Here is a 22,678-nt window from a genome sequence, read left to right on the forward strand (position 1 = left end):
GCCCATTTCGCTGGTGAATCTAATCACAGTTTGTGAGTGTAATTGGTGTTTTTAACACACAAAAACAGGAAGCAACAGATATTCGTTTTACGACGCGTCGTCGATTATTAAACAAAAAAAAAACCGCTAACACAGTGCTCGCCACGGATTTTGTTTCAGTTTTTCACTCAAGATTTATTGCTACAACTATAAAAATGAAAATAATTATTAATTAAGTAATTAATTAACATACGTTTACAAGTAATTAGAAGCGTATGCGAGTGTAGTGTGGTTTGTGTCACTGTGTGTGTTTTCAAGAGCATTACAAGTAGAAACAATTTAAATTGTTTAGTGGTATTACATAAAAGAGCAGAACAAACATCGAAATATATAAATTAATGGCAAAATAACTTAATTTAACAAAACAAAATCATAAATCTTATCGTTTTTAAATACAAATTTGCAAATCACGCCGACATTTAAAAGTATTAATTGCGTGTGATTTACTATTATATTATATATATATACACGTAGGCATGAATGACTAATACATATGTATATGTGCTAATGCTCTTAGCTTGAAAGAAAAGCAGCTGAAATCAATGAAACGAAGCGAAGTCTACGCAGATTACACTAACATGCCACAACTAAATACAATTTCATATATAATACTACAAAACGCCAAAGAAACAACTCAAATAGACACAGCTGTATTTATGGGTTGAAATCGCCTCATAATTATAAGAAATGCCACGCAATTAAATTTTCGTTATTGCAACAAGCCAATATGTACTCTTTTATATTTTAAATAATTTTTAGTTTTTTCATTTAAAAATTTCTAATAATAATTTTTGTTAGCTTAATGCAGGTAGATTTAAAGCAGTTATTCAAGTGTGGTATTAAATAAAATCAGCAATTAATTACATTTGCCTGTAGAACTACACATGCATATGCATTTATATTCAAGAAAATAAAAATGTAGAAGTAAAGAACTTAATGCTAGATATTAGAGACTTGCTGCCTTATCTGAAAGTCAATGAAAAAAGAAAAATGTCAAAAAATACAAGGTATTTTAGTTGGGGGTATAATGAGAAATTCACGTGCGTACACAAAGCAAGAGAGTAAAGCTTAAATATTTCTATGATATAGAATAGTATAGTATAGTCTTAAAATATACTCGTGAAGCGCAAATGCTTTGTGGGGCACAAAGAGGCGAATCTTTTAAGGGTTGCATGTCAAATTTATTAAGGAAGTGGGTAGGCGTAGCAATGCAACCACATATATAAATATATGTTAGGGAACTATACTTAAGAAGCGAACCTACGCGTAGACGAAATGTTACTAAACGATATGTGTAGCATGCATGCATTTGTTAAGAATCTAAGGGAAACTATGTTAATATAGACATGCGACACAGCTTCACAACTTAACAACTAGCTAATTGATAACCTTTACCTTTTTCTTTTTTAACTTACTGACCAAGGTAGGAATGTAAATTAATTATATGACTGCTCCTTTCTAAATGAGTATGTGTTTTAGAACTCACATATAGCTGGTGTGGCATGTTGCACTTGCATTTTTGCCTCATTATCTACTACCTTGTCGTACATGTATTAAGATACGAATATATTATTGTAATTACCTACATATATGTATATATGTACATGAACGTGGGTGTATGCGTAGCGACGTTTTGTGAGAAAATACCGACCAGAAATACAGTAAATAACTTTATCAAACATATTATCTTATTTATAAGCATTATCGTACCGTGTGTTCTTTTACTTGTTGATTATTATTATTTTTTTAAGGTTTCCCTCTCCCTATCTATGAAAATTTTACTTAACACACAACAGCAACATCAGGAACACAGAAATTTTCATTAAAATTTCAGTTATCATGCAGTTGCGGTTTTAGTAGAGAAAGTGTAGGAATTGACTTAAGTGCTGAGAAAGGGTCTTGCTTCAAGTGGTTCAACAATTTTTGCATACAATAAAAAATCAAACCAAATTTAAACCAAGTGTCACATGACAATCCTAATATTAAGCAAACAATTGAAATGCTCGAGTGAATTGTGATATTACATACATATAATGGTGTATGTACATATGTATATATATATGTATGTGAATAAATGTGTTTGGAAAAGTTAGAGCTGCTCGTAAATTCTCTGGTAAGAAGACAAATTTTAAACAAATGCACGAGTATAGTGTGATGCAAATATATACAGCCTAAAGATGAAATACTCTAAAAATATTTAATTTGTCGTATATATGTAACGAAACTTTTAATATAAAATGGTATGGCGCTGTGAATAGCAAGTGTCATTTATAGATGCTATGGGAGAATTTTATATATTATATATTTTTTATGTGCACATTTAAATATGACAGAACTGATAGAACTTTTTGAAATATATATTGAAGGTATTATCACATCAATACCTTTGCTTATACACCTATAATAATATATCCAGCCATATAATAAAGTAAGTTTAATAACAACAAAAAATATTCCTTATGGAAAAAAGTTAAGAAAAACGCTGAAATATCGTTGAAATCTATCAGCCATGCCATATATGCATGTACTATATGTTAGCTGACGTTTACGCTATCGCAAAGTATTCGACTTTCGACTCCATTTTGAAAAATAAAACCAAGATGGTTGCGATAAGGCAGAATAAATAACAATGACAAATAAAAATACCTAAGTAATAAAGCCAACAAAATATACGGGCATAACATACATGTCTACCGACAGCTGAAACCAACAATAAAAGCCACGAAATATATATATATATATATAATATATATACCATATATATGTGTATGAAATTAAGTAAAAAATGAAATATTGTGACTACTGTTGCCGCAATCGCTTTCCTACATGACGGCCAGCGCTGCTTTGCGCCATAGCACTTCAAGTGACAGCTCGTTAACGATGACAACAACACGAAAGCATGACGTCCTACCGCGCCCAACCAACGCCCTACGTTCAGCCAGCAACGGGCACACACTTGCCTATACACCATACACACACACACACGCCTATAGATCCGAGAATTTTATGTACTCAGCAAAGCACCACTTCAAATGGCAACCAACCCCGAATGCGTAGCTGCCAATATAAACTCTGCAAATACCTGCTTCGTGGATGGTGTAGTTGTGGCGTTGGTAGGCGTTTACGTATGTTGGCGGCCGATCCCCTCATCCTGCGCGACACATTGCTTGAGTGTGCGGCAATAATTGAAAAAGTTTATTGCTGTCACAAAGCACTAACGGACTTATTACATTATGGAATTATGACATTTCTGTTATAAATGCTTAAAAAACTCCGCATGGAAATACCTTTATAATTATTGCGTAAATAATATGGAGTACCTGGTCGGTGGGGTGGAATCACCAAAACTCTAGGAACGGTAAGTGAAACTATCATATATTAGCAAATATCGGCATATTTTTTTTTTTTAATTTAATTAGACACACGTCTGCATAAACGTATATGTAGCTATGAATGTACATATTTATGTGCATACACATACGTATATGTACATAACTACATAAGTGCAAGCAAATAACCCAATAAACTATAATAAAGTACAGTTACACTCTTTACATTTGGTATGTTTATTTGGACACTAGGCTCGAGCTCAGTAATCAATATAAATTAAGTTTTATAGATAAAATAATAGCTCATGTGAATACGTTATTTTTATGTGCTTATGTAAGTTATAACTGTCAACACATTGAAGTTACTGTGCAAAATCAAGCTTCAAAATATGTTTAATAACGTTTTGCTATTCCCTCTCACTAATATGAAAATATGCGAAATGCTCAATCCTAGGCAGGCATCTCTACTGTGCTATATGCTGTGCCCACAATATTAGTTAAGTATCAATGGAAGCTTTGTGGGAACATACATACATACACATATCGTCCCAAGAAGCTTACCAGCATAAATTACAACTTCGAATGCCCTTTGACACATACGCAATAGTATTTCGCTTCTAATCTTGATGAAGAAATTCTGCTTTCGACTTTGAAAACCAAGAAAAAAAAACATTTTAGTAACCTCGTAATTTTTTCTATAAACACTTATAATTTATTTTAAATCTTATGTCCTGAAAAAAAAATTATTTTCATATTTGAGAGTAATTTGTGATATGAGTCATACAGCTTGGTGAAACTGATCTACAATAAATTGTGTTAAGCAAAATTTTTGAAAGCGGCTAAACACAAGTAGCGAGAATTAAGACTTTTAACCTAACTTAACGGTAGAACCCGTCGTATGAAAAATATATATAAAATGCTTTATAAGGCTTTCTCATAAATCTCACGATTTCCAAGTATTTACATGCAGAGTTGAGCATGGAGCCAAAAGTATGTAACATAATCTGTACAAATTAGTTACGATTCGTATTCGATTAAGAAATAATTTAAGGTCGGATAATGGTCTAGTGTTGTTGGTATAGTACAATACATATGAACACAAGATTTTTGAGTATGATTCAATGCTTATTTCGGAGAATTTTTGAATAATACCCTCATTACAGAATATATTTTGAAGCCACGTTTGCACGCGTCCTTTTTTCCCCAAGAAGCATATAGCTGCTATACAAACTGCACGAAATGAAGTGATTGTTTGGAAAGCTTTTCTATCTGTCAAGATATCTTCAGGAAATTTGGGATGAGTTAGCCTTGTAACTTCCAAAGAAATTGTGCAAATCGCATCACTATAGCACATAGCTGTCATACTAACTACCGATCAAAATCAAATTCTTGTACCGAATTTAAATACATTTATTTCATGACTATTATCGTATTATCATATTAATTACGCTGTGTACCAATCGGTAATTTTACACCCGTTGAGTTCAGGTGAAAAACACGCACACTCAAGCGGTGAACAAATGTTTGCCTTGTTATTACAATTAATAAATATATACTCAAAATGAATATAAATCAAAAAATGCATTCATTTTCCTTACCCTTTATTATAATAAAAATTATTTTCAACATTCACCAAAATTTTAATAAAAGTATTACATTCCAAAAAAACACTTTTTTTACTATAACCGTTAAAATGCAGTTGCCGCGTTTTGCAATTGGCAATCTTACTCGTGTGATTCATATTTAAAAATCAAAAATTCCAAACCAAAATTTTGTCAGAATTTCCGAATAACTTCCGCTTAATATTTTTTACTTATTTGGGTTAACATTTCTGCAGAAACATCACTTATCAGTTTTAATGAGAAATAAGCAAAAATTATGATGTTTCTTATTTAAGCTAAGAGAAATTTCTTTGAATTGAAAATTGAAAATTGTTGAATGAGTGTAATGGTTGCCCCCCAAATGTAGTATGTTCAGGTTGAGAAATAAATGAGTCGTCTTTAAGGCCAGCATAAAAAAAGAATAATTTACATTTTTTAATTAACTGATATTTGAAATGATAAAATTGAGTTTAAAACTTTATACAATTTTATGTGATATTAATCTAATATATATATAATTGTAACACAATTAAGTTTTTATTGTTTATTTCTACCTTTTTGGCCCACCTTCTTTTCAAACTATCTATAATTCACTTTGAACTGAAAAAAAACTTGAAAAATATTTACTAAATAAAAAACTAGTTAGTCATTTAGCTTTTATTAAGAGAGTATTCTAGTCTAGAGGCAAGATCAAGGGTCAAAGCAAATCCGCTTGTACACATATTCTTAAATAATTGAACTTTGAAAAAAAAAAGTTTTTCTCTTTTTATTTCTAGGCTAGAATAACACCTTAATTTGTTACCATGGATATATTATATAAATTTTGTTTAGCCGAAATCGGAAAATGCTTACCAGTTCTATAGCCTATCGTTTATGTCGGATATTATTGCCGTCTGCATTACGAATGTATTTCCATCAGTGGTGTGATAGCAACTTGCAACACTTTTTCAACGAATTGAACTGTGTAGATACTAATCGAAAAAAATGCTTTCGTTTCAAAACTTTACTGCCAAAAAATATATATATGTATTTATATTCCAATTAAACAAAGTAAATTATAAATAATCTGTTAGATGTGTTCGGAATTATTGCGAACTTTCTTATACATACTTACTTGTATAAAGGAAGAGATCCATAAATTCGATTTTTTTGTTAAACTGACACGTTTTTATTCGCTTTGATAAAAATAAGCGCTCGCTTACATACGTGTACATAAAAGCGTCTGTGTATATTTAGTACAGTGTTCTAATATTTTTATGATATGAAAATAAAACTAAACTGTTTTGACATACATACATATTTACATATATTTTTATAGCCACAAAGTAAATACATGCGCATGCTTATATTTAGACCGAATAAAATACAACACATACAGATCGTGCATGTATTGTGTGTATGAATGCATACGTGATTGTACAAATTAATACTTGCGGTGTTTGTTGATTTACACACGTACACATATACATACCTATATTCATACACTTATACATATGTACATAGTTTGTTACAATTTCGCCCGACAAAATGCACCTTAATAAACTATTGTGCCAAAGGAAAAATCAACAAACAAAAACCACATACAACTCAATAAAGCAGTGTTGCTTATCTTATCAAAGAAACCGTTTGTTGATTGCGTAAATATTATTCAGCAAATAGAACCCTAAAATATACGCTGAGAACACAACTGCATACCTGCATACATATGTACTCACAAATGTGTGCCTGAAATTGTGTAAAAACCACATGTGACTGCATATGTATTTGTAAATGTCACATATGTATGTATTAGAGTAGCTCTAATTTATACGAATTTAATTCATTTGCTAAACGTTAATTTCAAGCATTGCTCGTACTTCACCTATGTATGGATGTAGCATGTGCCTGAGATTGGTAAACAAAAAAAGGTAAAAGTGGAACCGTGAAATGCAATTATAAATAATTTTTATTTAAGTAGAAACACAATTTTAAGAGGCTTCACTTCGGATTAGTTATATAAAAACTGTATTTTTGCGTTATAATAGGTTAAGTTAGGTTAGGTCGTTGGGTTGATCCTCGCGCCGAAAGTAGCGCTGTATTTTACTGGGACGACTGTGAACGTTGGTTCTTTGTGATATTCAAAAACTCCTAAAAGTGGATTCCCAGATCCACTTAGACTCACGAAACGTTTTGAGCTTACCACAAAATTATGAAGACGGTTAATATCGTTCACAGCCGCTTCGTTAGCTTCTTCGAAGGTGTGCCTGCCGAGATATTTCAATCTCAGTGTGGCAAATGCTGGGCAGTAGACGCGAAAGTGCATAGATGATTCCTCATCGCCTGCCTCCATATAGAAAAATGAATATTAATAGCAGTTCTAAAATAATTTCGCCCAAGTCAGATTTCTACACTACCATATTTGAATATTGATCACTAGTTTCACAGAACACAATTAATCGTTAAGAAAACGAGCAGAATTTACTTTATATAATATAATAAAGCAGTACAATTTTTACACAATAGACTTATGATCGTGGTAATATCCTCCCCCTTTTATCTATCTATACCGATTTCTAAAGTAATAAATTTGCCCCCTCTTATGTATAAAATTTCCAATTAAATCTACTCGTAAACAAAATTAGCATCAAATTCATTGCTTTACAATTTCCTTCATTTGCCTGATAATTTAACAGCATGTGTCATAAAATGGATAATTAATATTATATATTGCTAAAATTGTGTCTTGGCTTAGCTAATACAGAGACCTTTAAGCATTTGTAAACTGGGAACACTCTACTTATATGTTTTGCAAAACAGGGTGATAGAGAAAAAGGAAATATCAACCAATGGTTTGCGACTCTGCTATGTTAGTAATGTAGCGAGAGGCGATATAGTTGGTATAATTAGAGAACGTAAAAAACGTTTAATCAGAGAATATTTTTTATTTTTATTTTTTATTACATTTAATTTAATTTTAATTTTTCCCTCATTATATAAATGTTCTTAAATTTCTATTATTTCTTTTTGCTATACTAATTTGCATTAATACGCGTGCCAAAGAACATCTGCGCATACATACATTTGCCGTTCCCTTATGAGGTGGTGAAAATTTGCTTGGTTCCTTCTTAGAGTGGTGTAATTTGTTAAGTTCACTTATCATGAGGGGAAGGCTCCTGGTGTAATTTAATTTGCGTGTTTTCGATGTTCCCTTTTAATAATTTACATTTTAGCACAGCTAACATTTGCACCTTCTCTATTCATTAACATTCTCTGCTTTAACCAATAATCCTCTTATATAATTTGAAGGATTATTTCAAATTACAAAAATTATGATTTTTTGATAATATGCAAATGTAAAGCAGCATACGCATAATAAGAACATTCTTTGTGTCTATTCATAGCATTTTCCCCGTTTCGATTATTGTGTGCTGTATTTCAGAAGAGTCCAAGTTATATCTTACGATATTCTCTTCTGCGAAAAGCTAAAATTAGTACTTCTTAACATTTGCACCTTCTCTATTTGTTAACTTTCTCTGATATAACTTCGAAAAGAAAAATTCACCACACAATGTGGGAAACGTTGTTTAAATTTAGCCAAGTCAACAACTTTTGTTTACATTAATGGGGTCAATGACCGCTTTAATTACATTATCAGGTTAATGACCCTTTTGTTTAGATTTTTTCTGAGGTCAATGACCCTTTGTTTACATTTTGTGGTGTCCATGCCCCTGCTTTTACATTTAGCCAAGTCCACAACCTTTGTTTACATGTAGCCAAGTCAACAAGCTTTGTTTACATTTGTGTTCAATGACCCCTTTGTTTATATTTTATGGGGTCAATGACCTCTGCGTTTACATTATTAGGCCAATGACCCTTTTGTTTACATTGGCGACCAGCTTCCCGTAAGGTCACCTCATGACTTTTAAATCACACCACATTCAGGCACGAGAATCACCTAAGCACTGGCCATGCTCGGTGTCTGCTTTACTTACATAGAGCTAGATGGCAGCCCGCTTCCCGTGAGGCCACCTATGACTTTCAAATCACATCACATTGCAGCGTGAGCGTGCCTGCTTTTCTTTTATAGAGCCAGCTGGCAGCCATCTTCTTGGGAAGTCACCTCATGACTTTTTAATCACGTCACATCTAGGCGCGAGAGTCACCTAAGCACTGGCCATGCTCGGTGTCTGCTTTACTTACATAGAGCTAGATGGCAGCCATCTTCTCATGTCACCTCATGACTTTTTAATCACGTCACATCTAGGCGCGAGAGTCACCTAAGCACCGGCCAGGCACACTTTTTGCCGGCTTTTCTTTTATAGAGTCAGCTAGTTACCTAGTGACTTTCAAATTATGTCACATCAAATCCAGTGTGAGTCATCTGAGCCAGAACGAACGTATAATCAGAGAATTTTAATATATTTATGCAGATTTACACAAATATGACAGTAGACGAAAGTATCAATATTTCTTTTCAAAAAGTTACCATACTGATTGCACCGCTGTACTTCAAGCGAACACAGTTTTAAGAATTTATATTAAAACAAGCATTTCACAAAATAATTAAAAAATATTTATTTGTATACATTTGTATTAAAAAAGAAGTATTGTTTCTAAGATTAAATGAGATTTTGGTAAAAATTAAGAAATAAAGAAGTTTAATTTCACAAAATTAGGACTCGAATATACATACATACATACATGATACTTATTACTAACTAAAATATAGGTTATAAACCTTAATTATTTTATTAGATATAGAATGTCAATAGTGTATACAAATATTTCTTATTTTTTTTTTAATAAATCTCAAAGCAATTTTGCAAAACGAGCTTACAATTAGAAATTCATATAATTAGATTTTGGTATGCTGGAAATAGTTGTATGTGTTGTATTTTTTTAATATACAGATCCTTCTTAAATATAACTTCAAGCTAATATTGGTTTAACATTTTTCCTTGAATATACTTGTACAGAAGCATTTCATCAGACTTTGAGTGATATCCAATTTGTGTTACTTTACTTATCAATAAATGTTATATAATATGTTATTTATAAATTTATATATTTTTTATAAATTTAAGTTAAAAGCAATTTCTTTTTATTTATAATTTTTTTTTTTTTGCTTTGCCCATAAAGAGTCCATGAGTCGCATTGTGTTAACAAAAATAATGAATATTGTATTGTATTGTTGCTTTAGTTACTGATTTGCTTGTCCACTGCGCTCTTTGGAGCATTGGGTTTCATAAATTTCCATTTGAACGAAAATTAGCGTACGTACATATAAATTCCTGTTAATCCTTATTGCACACAGGCACACACACACACACATACACATAAATGTAGCACACACACTCATACAAATCCGCTCTTTGGTTTCTCTTTGCTGCTAGTGTCGCCAATTAATCAACGCTCGCCATTTACAGCTCATTCACTCCGACTTCACCACAGTCTCCCGTTCGTATTTTCGTTCGTATTCATGCAATTCGAATAGGTTTTGTTGGTGCTGCAGATGCAAGGCAATCGATTGTGCATGGGCGTGTTGCTGATGATGATGGTGCAACTCCAGCATCAATTCGTCATCCTCCAATGATGGACTGCGACTGAGCGCCACATCTTGTGTAATCAAATGTGAGTTGTGTGTGTGTTGGTGTTGTTGCTGAATTTTAACGGCCTCTTCGTGGAGCGGAATCAATTCACCGTAATTCGAATGTGCCGGCGACACTGAACCAGCTGGACTTTGTGGCTCAATTTGCTGTTGTTGCTGTTGTTGTTGTTGCAAATATTGTTGGTGATAGTGTAGCGACATATTATCCAAATGTGCCTGCTGTTGGTCATGTTGCAGCTGATGCTGGTGCACCAAATGTTGAAATAGCTGTTGTTGTTGTTGCTGCTGCTGTTGCTGTAGCTGTTGCTGCTCCTGCAGTGGTGACAATTGGTGTTGCAATGGCTGCTGTTGATGATGCGTTGGCGTTGTCGGTGTAGTTGGTGTAGTCGGCGTTGGTGGCATCGATACCGATGTGGAGGGGGACGAATGTGGCGGCATCAGCTGCATAAGTTGCTGTGTCATCAAATGTTGCTGTTGCTGTTGCTGTTGCTGCTGTTGTTGGTGTCGCGGCGAATGTGCTGCATGCTGTTGTTGCAATTGCTGTTGCATATTCTGTAATTGTTGCGTTTGCTGAGTCTGCAGTGGTTTCTGCATGAGATTTATTGTATTGCTGTTATTGTTATTGTTGTTATTATTATTGCTATTGTTATTATTATTGTTGTTGTTATATGTAGTGTTATTGTTATTGAAATGTCCATTATGTGTTGGTGATGTATATGAGAACATTGTCGGTGAGTTTGTATGTGTCATTGGTGACATTTTCTGATTGTATGATTGTCGTAGCTGTTGTTGTTCTTGCATTGTGGCAACATTTTCCATTTGCGTTAGCGGTGATGATGACAACAAAGGCATAAGCGTTGGTTTGGTGTCTGCCGGTGAGCGGCTGCCATCATTTGTTGTTGGCGACGTTCGCGCTGTGTGCGTCAAAACAGTGTTGTTGTTATTGCTATGTGGCTCTTGTTTCACTTGCATTTGTTGGGCCTGTTGCGGCTGCTGCTGCTGTTGTTGTTTTTGCAAGTTATTTGTTAATTGTTTTAGTTCTGATTGTGATTGAGTTAATTAGGTGGAATAGGTGGATGAGTACAGTTCATTTGATGAGTATTACCACCGATGGCAAATGCAACACAGACACATAGATACATTGACAGAGAGAGCGTTACAGAACGATGATCGATGGACGATGTACAAACGATGAGGCGATGAGGCGATGAGGCGCACATGTGAAAGAGAGGAAGAAGCAAAGGAGACAAAACAAAAACAATTAATTACGCATGCTTCAGCCAAATAACCAATACAATACAAGTAAAATATTGAGTTTCGCTGCACTTACCGTTATTGGCATCAGCGGATGGATTGGCATTCGCATTGGTCTTACTGCTTTTGCTGGACTTTTCGCCCTTGGCACCCTTGGCTTTGCGCTTGCGTGTCTGAAATGTGATTTTTAAAGAAATATTAGTATTTTGTGAAAAATTCTCTACGAGGTTCTGCTCTCTCATGGCATAGCTCTCTAATATTTTTGTTTCAAAGAACGCGCTGTAAAATGTTTACATTTAGAAAATTTGCTTTTTATTTTAGTTATAAATTAATTTTACTCAGATTTCTTAAAAACTGAAATTCTATTTTTGTATACTTTGCAGAATATTATGAAAAAAGACAATCGTCGTCTGCATACCTGTATAGTGTCCTTCTTCATGTTCAAGGGACGTTTCACGCTGTGCAATTTGAAGTACAGTCCGCAGGCATTGCATACGGGCTCACCGCTGGGATTGCGACGCCAGAGTGAGGTATGTGTTGTGAGGCAATTCGAGCAGGAGAGCCCAACACGACGGGATGCACTCTAAATAAAAAACAAAAGCAATTAGTTATACAATTTGTAGAATCGTAGCATATATTCAAAAAAAAAATTACTTTCATCAATGCATATATTAAACATTTGCAAATTCAAGAAAATTAATTTTTTATTATATTCTAAAAGTTTTGGTTTAAATTCGAAAAAAAAAACTGTTTTCTTTATTTACTTTAACTTTTGTGTAATTATGTAAGTATGCATGTGAGTATGTTGGTTTGTGTCACCTACCATCCGGCGCGAACTCGAACGACTGTTCGAATGTTCCTCGGCAGACGCTGTTGCCGTCCGACTTGGCACGTTATACGAAAAGCCCTTATAGAAATCCGCGCTTGACTCTGCGGCCACTGCAATAATTATGAATTTATTATGAGAAGACAAAAAATTAGTTTTGCTTTTTTTCATTATTTCAAATATTGTTTTCTTTCTTTCTTTATTATTATTCATAAGCAAACTACATTTACACAATTAAATTGAACGTATGTAGCGAAGCAAGGCGAACCTAAATTGTTAATGCATTTCTATATAAAGCATGCATTACTTCTAATTTGCATTACGCATTTGGCAATTACAATACTTAATACTCAATTATCAAGTTATTGTTGGAATAAAAAATATTGTTTTTAGCTTGCTTTTTCGAAACGGATTTCATCAACAAAGGAAGCGAGAACGTTTACATAACAACGGCAAGGTATGTATGTAAGTATGTATGTACAACGGCAATGCTGGTGTTGGTGAATGGCGTTAAAGGCAAAAGCGGAGGCGGATTTCTATAAGGTTCATTTGAATTTGTTTTCCTTTTTTTTTTTTAGGTTTTTATCAAGAAGCTTAAATCACTTCCGTTTAAATAATGTAAGGATATTTTCTAAATTCTGTGTCGCAAAACACTCTGTGTAGGTGTTGTTTAAGTGTTCAATATGTATGTAAGTATATACTTTTTAACAAATTTATTTTTTTTGCTCAATATTTTTGCTTTGTTTAATATGTGTAATGACTGAGTAAAGTGTAGAAAGTATAACTGTGTACACTTGTTACACTTTAAATGCTTTTTTATTTTCATTTAGTTTACCAATCGTCTAGGCTGTTTTATTAAGGGGCGATTCATGCCGTTCGTTTTATTATAAAGACCGCACGCATTGCACAAATAATGTCCGGTATTATCACGGCGCCACAATGGAGTTGAAACCGCACCACAATTGACACATTCTCGCCCGTCGGTGATAAAATCGGCATCGTAAAATGCTTTAATAAATTTATAAGTTAATTTAAAATTTATATAAATTAGTTTAATACATTTAAAACAATTTTGTAATGTTTGCAAGTATGAAGAATGGTAATAGTATAGAAATTTAAACTAACATTGATTTTATGCGTTGTCTAGTAACAAAATATATTTTTTTTCAGTGTACTAAAGGTGTTAACTACTTAATGAAAAACATCTCAATTTTTAATACTTTTTTATAGGTAGCATAATTATTTATAATTGTATTTCCTTCAATAAATAAATAAATAAATATTTTTTAATGTCTTTAATTTAGGCTAGCAATATAAATATTAAATATTGCTTACTGATACTATATAGGTACTTAGTATGGATGTATGCTCACATCGATGGAAATGTACGAGTAAATAAATGAATTCTAAACAAGTGCGCTTTGAAATAAATAAATTTTGAAAAATCAACTAAATTAAAAAAAAAATATTAACTACGTCAATAATATCATTCACATGTACATTCTTATGGCAAAAAATAAAAGGGTATAAAAATGTATTCATCTTGAATTTGATCGGTCAGCTTATATGGCAGCTACATATATGCTATAGTGGTCCGCTAGCGGCGGTACTGACAAATTAACAGCTTCCTGAGGAGAAAAGGACGTGTGTAAAATTTCAGATCGATAGCTTAAAACCTGTGGTTCTGGTTTGGTATATACAGGCAGACAGACATGGCGAAATGAACTCAACACGTCACGCTGCTCATTTATACATACACTTTAGCGACTGCGACGTTTCCTACTGGATGTAGGGTATAATACTAAAAAAACCTCAAGTTATATTATTTATGAACATACACACATATAAATATATATACATACATATATATGTTAATAAGAAAATACGCAAGCATATGCTTTGTTTCTGCCAAATTTGTGGTGAAAATCACAACACTAATGGAATGTAAAACAGCTTCCCAAATTTATAAGTATATATTGTATGTATGTTTATACATATTTACACACACCCGCACACGCGTATTAAGTAGAAGCAAAGAAGGCCGCAATCGCATAACACATTAAACAGTGCATGGAAGCATACACACTTGCGTAAATATTGCAAGTACATAAGAAATAAATGCATATTTACATATGTATAAGTGCCGGAATGTACATAATATGTAAGCAGCTAACAAAATACTTAGCGTACTGCGTCCTAACAAAACGACAGAGACCCAATGAGTGTCTAACTAAATCGGTATAATAAATATATTCAAATAAATTACTTGCGTAGATACAAACGCGTATATGAATACATACATTCCCTATAGGAAACTAGCAATATATGCTATAAGGCAAAATATAATTACTAATTTTAAAAGAAAAATAGTTTCTCTAAGTATAAAGTTGAAATTCGCTAAAAAAAAAGTATTAGTGTTGTTTTTTTTGTGGTGCACTATTGCAACATACTACAAATCATTAACTAAACAAAAACAATAAAATTATAGTAATTTAAAGTGTTATACTATATATAGTACATTATATGTACAGTTAGTTTGTTAAAGTCCAATGCAGCTTTCGTCTAACTATTTTAATTTTTTGTTTATTTGCCTCTTTGTCGACTACTCACTTGCTGTCAACGATGCGGATGCAGTCAAATGTGCCGCAGCGGCCGCCAAATTGGCTGATGCGGAGCCCTCCACACCAACACCAACCACCCCAACGCCCTGGCCCGCACGTCCATTGCAGCTGCGTATGACATTCGTATTTCCAACTAGGCCGGCTGCGCTCGTTACGACCGAAGTGGGCGCGTAACCAATTGCCTCGTAATGGCCTGCCCATGTGTCGTTCTAAAGCGAAAAACGCAGAAAAACGAAACAAAAATTAGAATTTGTGAAAATAAAATATTACAGTGAAGAATATACATAATGTAGATAGACTGAGTGCAACGGCGTGAGCTTTACTTGTCACAATACACATTTATTTAGTGCATTACACATGCATATACTTACATACGAGTATGTAAGAGTAAGTAAATGCTTATGTACATATGTATATATATATGCATGTAATAAACTCACACTAATTTTCAAGTAGTAAACTCGCTTCAATATAATTTTGTATGTATGTAGGTTATACTTACTGTGCGATAATTTGTCAACGATGTGTAACGATCGGCGCCGCCACCTCCGACGCTGACATTCGCCACACCACCAACACCAGCTGCACCGCCCGCACCACCAACATAACTGGAGATGCGTTGAAATGCAGGCAAACGTCCACCGCTACCAGCAATAGTCTGGTTGTTGGTTGTCCCACTGCCAGCACCACCAGCACCATTACTACTGGTATTGCTTTTCGGCGAGCCGTAGTCATCGTTGGTGATGGAATTTGAACCGGAACCGTTGCCCGCTGCTATGACTGAGTTTGTTGCATGTGCGCCAGGCGTGGAAGCGGCCGAATGTGTTGGCTGTTGGGAGGGTGAGGCGGTTGAGACGGCGGTGATTGCGCTACTCGGTTGCATGCCATACTGTTGTATGCCATTGGTGGCCGATGTCAACAGCGAACCGGGATAACTACTGCAACGAGTCAATACGTCGTAGCAATTATTCGAATTTTGGCGTGTAAAAGACGGCGATTGATCATCAATAGTGTGTGCAAAATGCACATGCATAGCAAATACGTAGTGGAAGAAACAAAGAAAGCACTTGATTAGTAATGATATCAAAAGGCAGAGAATGTACTTATGGGCATAAGCCAATTACAGTAAAAACACTTATAGCATATATATGTTTACACAATGAACTTTAACTATTTATCATTGCAAAGAATTTAAGTAATAACTATTTTTATATATCGATATATTCTAAAGCATATGACATACATATAGCTGTACGTATGCGCTTGTGCAATATTGCGCCTTTAATTACACCAACTAACTGTATACCAATTATGTCAAATGATTTTAATTGAAAAATATGTATATGATTACGGTGTGTTTAACCCTCATATGACTATACATATGTGTATATGGTAGGTATTTTAATAATATTTACCCATAGCAGTAGCTCTTGAAGTACATATTGTTGTAGTTCGGGAAGAACATTGTTTCGCTTTATTTTCTTATAGTTTGATATTTATAATGGATAAATTAGTTTATTTATAAAATCATTTCCACGCAAGTAATATATATTTCTTTAATACCAATTTTTTTTTTTTTTTTTATTGCAGTAAACTTTTTTATTTAATTACTATTTCTTTAGATTTTAAGTTCTTTTATACAGCTGTAATGTAATAAATATTTAACACATCGCATTATTAATGTATTTATTATGTTAACATTAACCAATTTTAATTTTTCGGTAACCAACTATTTTATTAATCAAGATCAGTTTATGTGCATCCCGTTCAAAAATATGCTGCTAATTAAATATTCATATAACCATGCATATGAAGTTTGCAAATGTTCATAAAACTTTTCAACTCTTGACCTAAGTCAAATTTATAAATACATACATACATACATGCAGACTTACATATGCATGGTGCCTATAAAACACAGAACTCAGTGATATTGTTTATATGAGCAGTGTTTTCACAACTCCAGCATCCGAATATGACACTAACTTGCAGATCGGACCACCCACAGACAAATGCAAAACCAAGTAAACACCAACAATATTGCAAAACAATGTCACGAGACCAAGAACGGTGTGTGGAGACTGGAAAAATTTTATTGCACTGTTGCAAAAAAACAAAAAAAAAATTAATTAAATTCTTAAAAGCACGGATTTCCCAAATTTATACGAGCGTCAGTATGCGAAACTCTGGAATGCGATTTAAAAGCGTAAAACTTGCAAATATTTATTTGTTGCTGACTACATAATTTGCAGCAAAAATTATATGCATAGACACAAGTCCAGCACACATACATACATGTATGTATGTATGTAGTAAATTTTTACTTGCAATGCCTGAAATTATTAAACAAACTGCCGTACACTGAAACAAATAACCGACAGTCATTCAAATAAATTTGCTTACGTTTGTTCGCCGATCATTGATCGCCCGCTATGTATGTGTGTATGTATGTATGTACTCGCACATAAATCAGTAGCTCAATGGATATTTGTTGTTTTGTTTATACAAGCATTTATGAGCGTCATCTCGAGTTGAATGAAAAGACTGGTAGTCAAATTCTATATATTCCGATTCACAAACGGCTCAAAAAACAATAGACATTGCGGCAATGAAAATCAATACTCTGACATACGAGTGAATATGTATGTAGGTGTGTTTCAAAGTGCATTGCTGCACGCTCATGCATCCCGCTAAACATACTACTGCCTCTAAAGTGCATGTTTCCAATGGGCGCTCTGTGCAAAATACAGAAAGTTTCTTTGACGGTTCGTTGGAAGCTACTGAAATGTGCTGGGCAGTTTTGTTTGTTATTGTCAACATTGCGCTCTCCTTTTGCCAAATATGCACGTTGAGCTTTTGCATGTACATATACATATATAATCGTATAATCGTATATGTATATGGAATGTGTAATTACTGCGCTATATTTAATGTTTACATATTGCTGTTAGCTGCCAAAATTTATTAAAGAAAGTGTGATTGAATTCGGCATACGACTGTACAAGTATATGTAAAAGTGTGTATTATAATACCAAATTGTAAAAACGTATAAATATGTTAGGAAATATTTTTTTTTTTAATTGTTAACTTTCTTCTGTCTTCTTTTCAATGTATTTTAAATTGTATTCAAAATGTTTACAATTCAAACCGAATTTAAGCAAAACTCTTTTAACAACTGCGACAGTTGCCGATAATTTTGTTATTTATAATTCTTTAAAGTCATTGTATAACTGTTTTATTTTTTTCGAATGTGCATATTATACATCATGTCGTCGCAATTATATAACTTTGCAAATTTATCAGGCATTTATTTTCACCAAATAAATTTGAATTTTTTATATGATTAATTTTTCGCCAATCTTAATTTGTATACTATAAAGGTATTTGACTCTTTTCACTTTTTCCGTTCAACCGTTAAATTAAGTATATCGCAAGAAAATTGACTTCATAAGCACTCAATGTATATCTGTTGTGATTCAAATGAAACACAGTATGAAAATTGCTTGTGCGCCAGCAAATTCGTGCAAACACGTTTCACTTCAATGGGAAAATCAGCACTAGTGTCAACTAAACACCGTCGTTTAGTTTCAAGTATTAACAATGACAAGCGTAAATTGACTTAGTAGAGCACTAAAACAACAAATGGTTTACCAAAACAACAACAATGAAACTACTAGCACAATTGAAATAGTCAAAGCGGAACGTCTGATGCGCGGCACGCGTCTTTGCATAATGAAGCTGCAAATGCGGAAAAACAAAAATCTTATACCACACTACCCACAAGCTAAACAAAGCTGTGCAAAAACAATCAACAGCAAAAAAACAACAAGAACAACAATAATAACCACAACACATATAACTGGGTAGTGAAAACCGTAACGCATGGCAAATGGCATAAGAACGTCAAAACTTTCGTTGCCAGCGCGAACGCGTCAATATGCAGAACTTCTGCGCCATGCCACACCACAGTTAGATACAATCGACTATCCAAATCTAAGTGGTCGACAAAGTGTCACATCGAGTGCATGCCTGTGCAGCGTCTTCGGCTGATAAGCAGGTGTCGCTGGTTCAACCATTCCGCCCCTTGGCTGGCGCTTTACTTGTGTTCAGTAGCTCGTGTCGCTGGTGTCGCTGCTGTCATTGTCGTGCGGTACGTCAATTGATAGCTGAAACGCTTCATCACTTGAACGTGCGCTGGAAATTATCTCAGCGTTAGCACAGCATGTGAGTGTGTGCTTTTTGCATTTTAAACAATTTGCGTATCTCAAGAAGTGGCGTAGTAGATATGGGTTTGTTGCCATTGCAGCTAGATATATAATATAAACCATATGTGCTTGTTTCTTTATGTACGCGTACACGCTGCTGTTTACTCAGCGTTATATAGGAAGTTGTGAATACTTATAGTTGTGAATATATATATGCACAAGCATTGTTGTTGTGCTTTTTGAGTTCTTTTACATATTAATTATAACATTTCAATATTAAACTGTCTAATAACACGATTGTGCATTGTACAATTAAAAAATGTTGAGTTATATATTGGAAATTTAATTTTTAATTCCGGTTTTCGCATTTAATGAATTAAACTTTTAATTTTAAAGAGAATTAAAAATTTATAAAACATTTCATTCAAAATTTGGTGTAACACATAAAAACACTTCTTTTCATATGAAAACCTTAAATGAAAAGAGATACAATGAAATGATTTACATATTTCTAAATGAAAAAATATAATAAATAAGCTAATTAAATGTAAATAGGACAAAAAGCGCTAAACTATGTTGATATTTTATTAAAAATAAACTTGCCTTTTCAAAAGCTAACACCGTTATAATTCCAAATTCAAAAACACAATTTTTTAAATTTATAATTATAAAAATAATAGCAATTACCATTTTTTATCCAACCAATATTTGGTATTAAAACTTTCATTATTTATTAGAAATTCAGTTTTTGGATCAAACATTTACTTTTAATTTTTTAATCTAGTATTTGAAATAAGAAATATGAAAATTGTTTTTAAATAGGATTATCGGATTAACAAAATAAAAAAATATTATAATCTAAATATGAATTCAATTATTTTTCAATGCATTATTTTTAAATCTGTTTAATAATTTATGCTAATATTATTTTTATAAATTTTAATATATGTTTGTATGTTATAAAAGAATCAGAATCACACTAGAGTTTCGCCCTTTAAAAAATTATTTTAGAATATTGGTATAAGTGCCAATTAGTATAAATATATATATATACAATTTCATTAAATTTCACAACCAGGATGGCAGCGAAAGGCTTTTTAGTATCTGGTGTAAAAATTGTACAAGGGCGTGGTAAATTTGGTGTGTGAGGTTACCCAAATATTCCTATTAGACACTGCAAAAATGGGCGAAATCGGATAACAACCACGCCTAATTCCCATATAACAAACTTTTCGATTCCATCCGATGCTTTCATTTTACAGTATACAAATCAAACATCAATAAAGTTATCAGAATAAAGGTATTTTATCTTATGTCCAAAAATTGTCAAATTCGCACTATAAATTGTGCCATAAATGGTTAAAGCAAGTCAACACTTTCCTTAGCCCCCATATACCTAATTTTTTACGAACCTTTGGTTCACTTTATACCGCATCTATCGGTCAATCTCTTTACTTAAATGTATGAAAGTCACGGCGATACTTTGCTTAGTTTGATATAAAGTTTTGCCAAAATCTGAAGCTGTTCCTCCGCCTTTGTTCCTTGCCCGTTGCAAGAGTATGAGATGTTCGGTTACAACCGAACTTAGCGCTCCCTTACTTGTTTATTTTACCTCACCCTGCCTTGAAAAAGAAAAAAAAAATTGATTTGAAAACAAACCTGCACATAGTACTTGTTCTGAAATTCGACGACGAAAAATATAAACGATTATTCACTATGCAAAACACGTTTCCAATTAAAATTACTCGTACAAGGAAAATGTAAAAGCCCCAACAAATACTTAAATATTTAGAACAGCTAGCAAAACTGCAGCTGTATGCATGTATGGGAGTGTTATGGGTGCATATAGGAAAATAGTTAAAAGCACAAATACACACTCATATGCACTACAAATTTACGTGTAATAGTAGAAATGTAAAATTAAAATGTCAGACCAAATGTACACCGCTCGCTCAAGTTTGCGCAAATTGTGTGAACTACTGTTTGGCAGTGACAAATTTTCGTCATAAAGCTGCGGGCGCACATTACACAAAAGCGTAAAAACACACGGTTTCACCCACATTTACAGAGGAACGCCAGCGCATATGCATGCATACGAATAGGAAGGTAATTTTGACATATTGCAAGCCAGTATATATGCATGTGTGTATGTGTATGTCATCTACAGCTGCGATCGTGGAAATTGTAATATGACAGCAAAGGTTTTCGAGGCTTAGTAAGTTGTGTTTTAAGCCTAAGTCCGCGTATACACTCGGACTGGTGAATATATGGTAATTATTAGTGCAAAACTCCTTAGGCAAACTCTATCGGGCATTTGTAAGCATATAAAAATTACTATACGTCATTAATATCCTACCAAACTCATTGTCCACTTTTTAAACTCACCACACTTCAACACCGTGGCACGTGTAACACGTGTGCATCTTTCTAGCTATTCGTATACCAGGAAAGGTTTGTTAATTGGCTGTTTGCCCGCATTGCTCAATAAGCCGTTTAATTGCTTATGTAAATGTAGCAGTTTCAAAAAGGCAGACCACAATAAAAACGGTTTAAGCTGAACTAAATTGTTATGTTGCAGTTGAATATATTTTTTATAAAATTGCAGCATAATACTTAACTGAAAAAACGGACTAACACCGCTTTTACGGAAATCTAGTGCATTATACTTGTAGTTTCGTTAGGCTTTCATTGGACACTATAACAGGATTGTTATTTGCGGTTGGCTACCAAAGCCACTCTAGTCTACTTGAAAACGCAGATAACAAAAGTGAATCACATGTTTGGTAAACACTGTTCAAATGTTGATAAAACTTTTGACAGAAATCGCAAAGTTTACACGAAGAAATAGAAAACATTGGCGTTCATTATACTTCAAAATAGTTGTGTTTAGTAGAGTTGAACTAAATTAAACCTTCGTCATGAAATTACTTAATTTTTGTGAAATGTCTCCGTTTTTTAATCTGCTTAATATTGGCAATTTTTAAGAGTCAGAAACTACTAACTATCAGTTTAAAATAATAGTCTAATCATGTAATCGATAATATACACAAAATGACGACAGATAACGGCTGACGATATTCGCTCATAAAGTACTCATGCAACTGATATTCTGTTGACGAGCTGTACTCACGCCACTAGAGATGCGTTATAGGCGTATTAATTCTCTTAACTTTATGGATTAGCTTTTGCATTACCTACTTAGTCGATATATCAGCA

General features: G+C 33.4%; 1 protein-coding gene and 1 long non-coding RNA gene across 10 annotated transcripts in view; one reads left to right on the forward strand and one right to left on the reverse strand.

The window, feature by feature from the left end:
• LOC138857842 (uncharacterized) lies at positions 1–13,603 on the forward strand. 5 transcript variants are annotated; one of them, XR_011397044.1, is made up of 4 exons: positions 1–215; positions 1,791–3,397; positions 12,194–13,325; positions 13,467–13,603. It is a non-coding gene; the product is annotated as an uncharacterized lncRNA (long non-coding RNA). The 5 variants fall into 5 exon arrangements; XR_011397043.1 differs by lacking the exon at positions 1–215 and having other exon boundaries at positions 222–3,397; positions 12,194–13,093; positions 13,215–13,325; XR_011397047.1 differs by lacking the exon at positions 1–215 and having other exon boundaries at positions 222–2,152; positions 2,406–3,397.
• Positions 10,047–22,678, reverse strand: part of srp (serpent) — a 19,014-nt gene continuing 6,382 nt past the window's right edge. The window contains exons 2-7 of one of the 5 annotated variants that reach the window (XM_036377439.2): positions 15,760–16,192; positions 15,247–15,466; positions 13,472–13,644; positions 12,229–12,393; positions 11,887–11,983; positions 10,047–11,596 (exon numbers count right to left, since the gene is read on the reverse strand). In XM_036377439.2, coding sequence (XP_036233332.2) covers positions 10,380–11,596; positions 11,887–11,983; positions 12,229–12,393; positions 13,472–13,644; positions 15,247–15,466; positions 15,760–16,192 — 2,305 coding nt within the window. In that variant the 3' untranslated portion in view covers positions 10,047–10,379. Of the gene's footprint in view, positions 11,597–11,886; positions 11,984–12,228; positions 12,394–12,633; positions 12,750–13,471; positions 13,645–15,246; positions 15,467–15,759; positions 16,196–22,678 lie in introns of all 5 variants that reach the window. The other 4 variants (XM_036377438.2, XM_036377440.2, XM_070111733.1 and 1 more) reach the window with 4 other exon arrangements.

The sequence above is a fragment of the Bactrocera oleae genome, chromosome 2, assembly GCF_042242935.1.
Source record: "Bactrocera oleae isolate idBacOlea1 chromosome 2, idBacOlea1, whole genome shotgun sequence".
Lineage (NCBI taxonomy): Eukaryota > Metazoa > Arthropoda > Insecta > Diptera > Tephritidae > Bactrocera > Bactrocera oleae.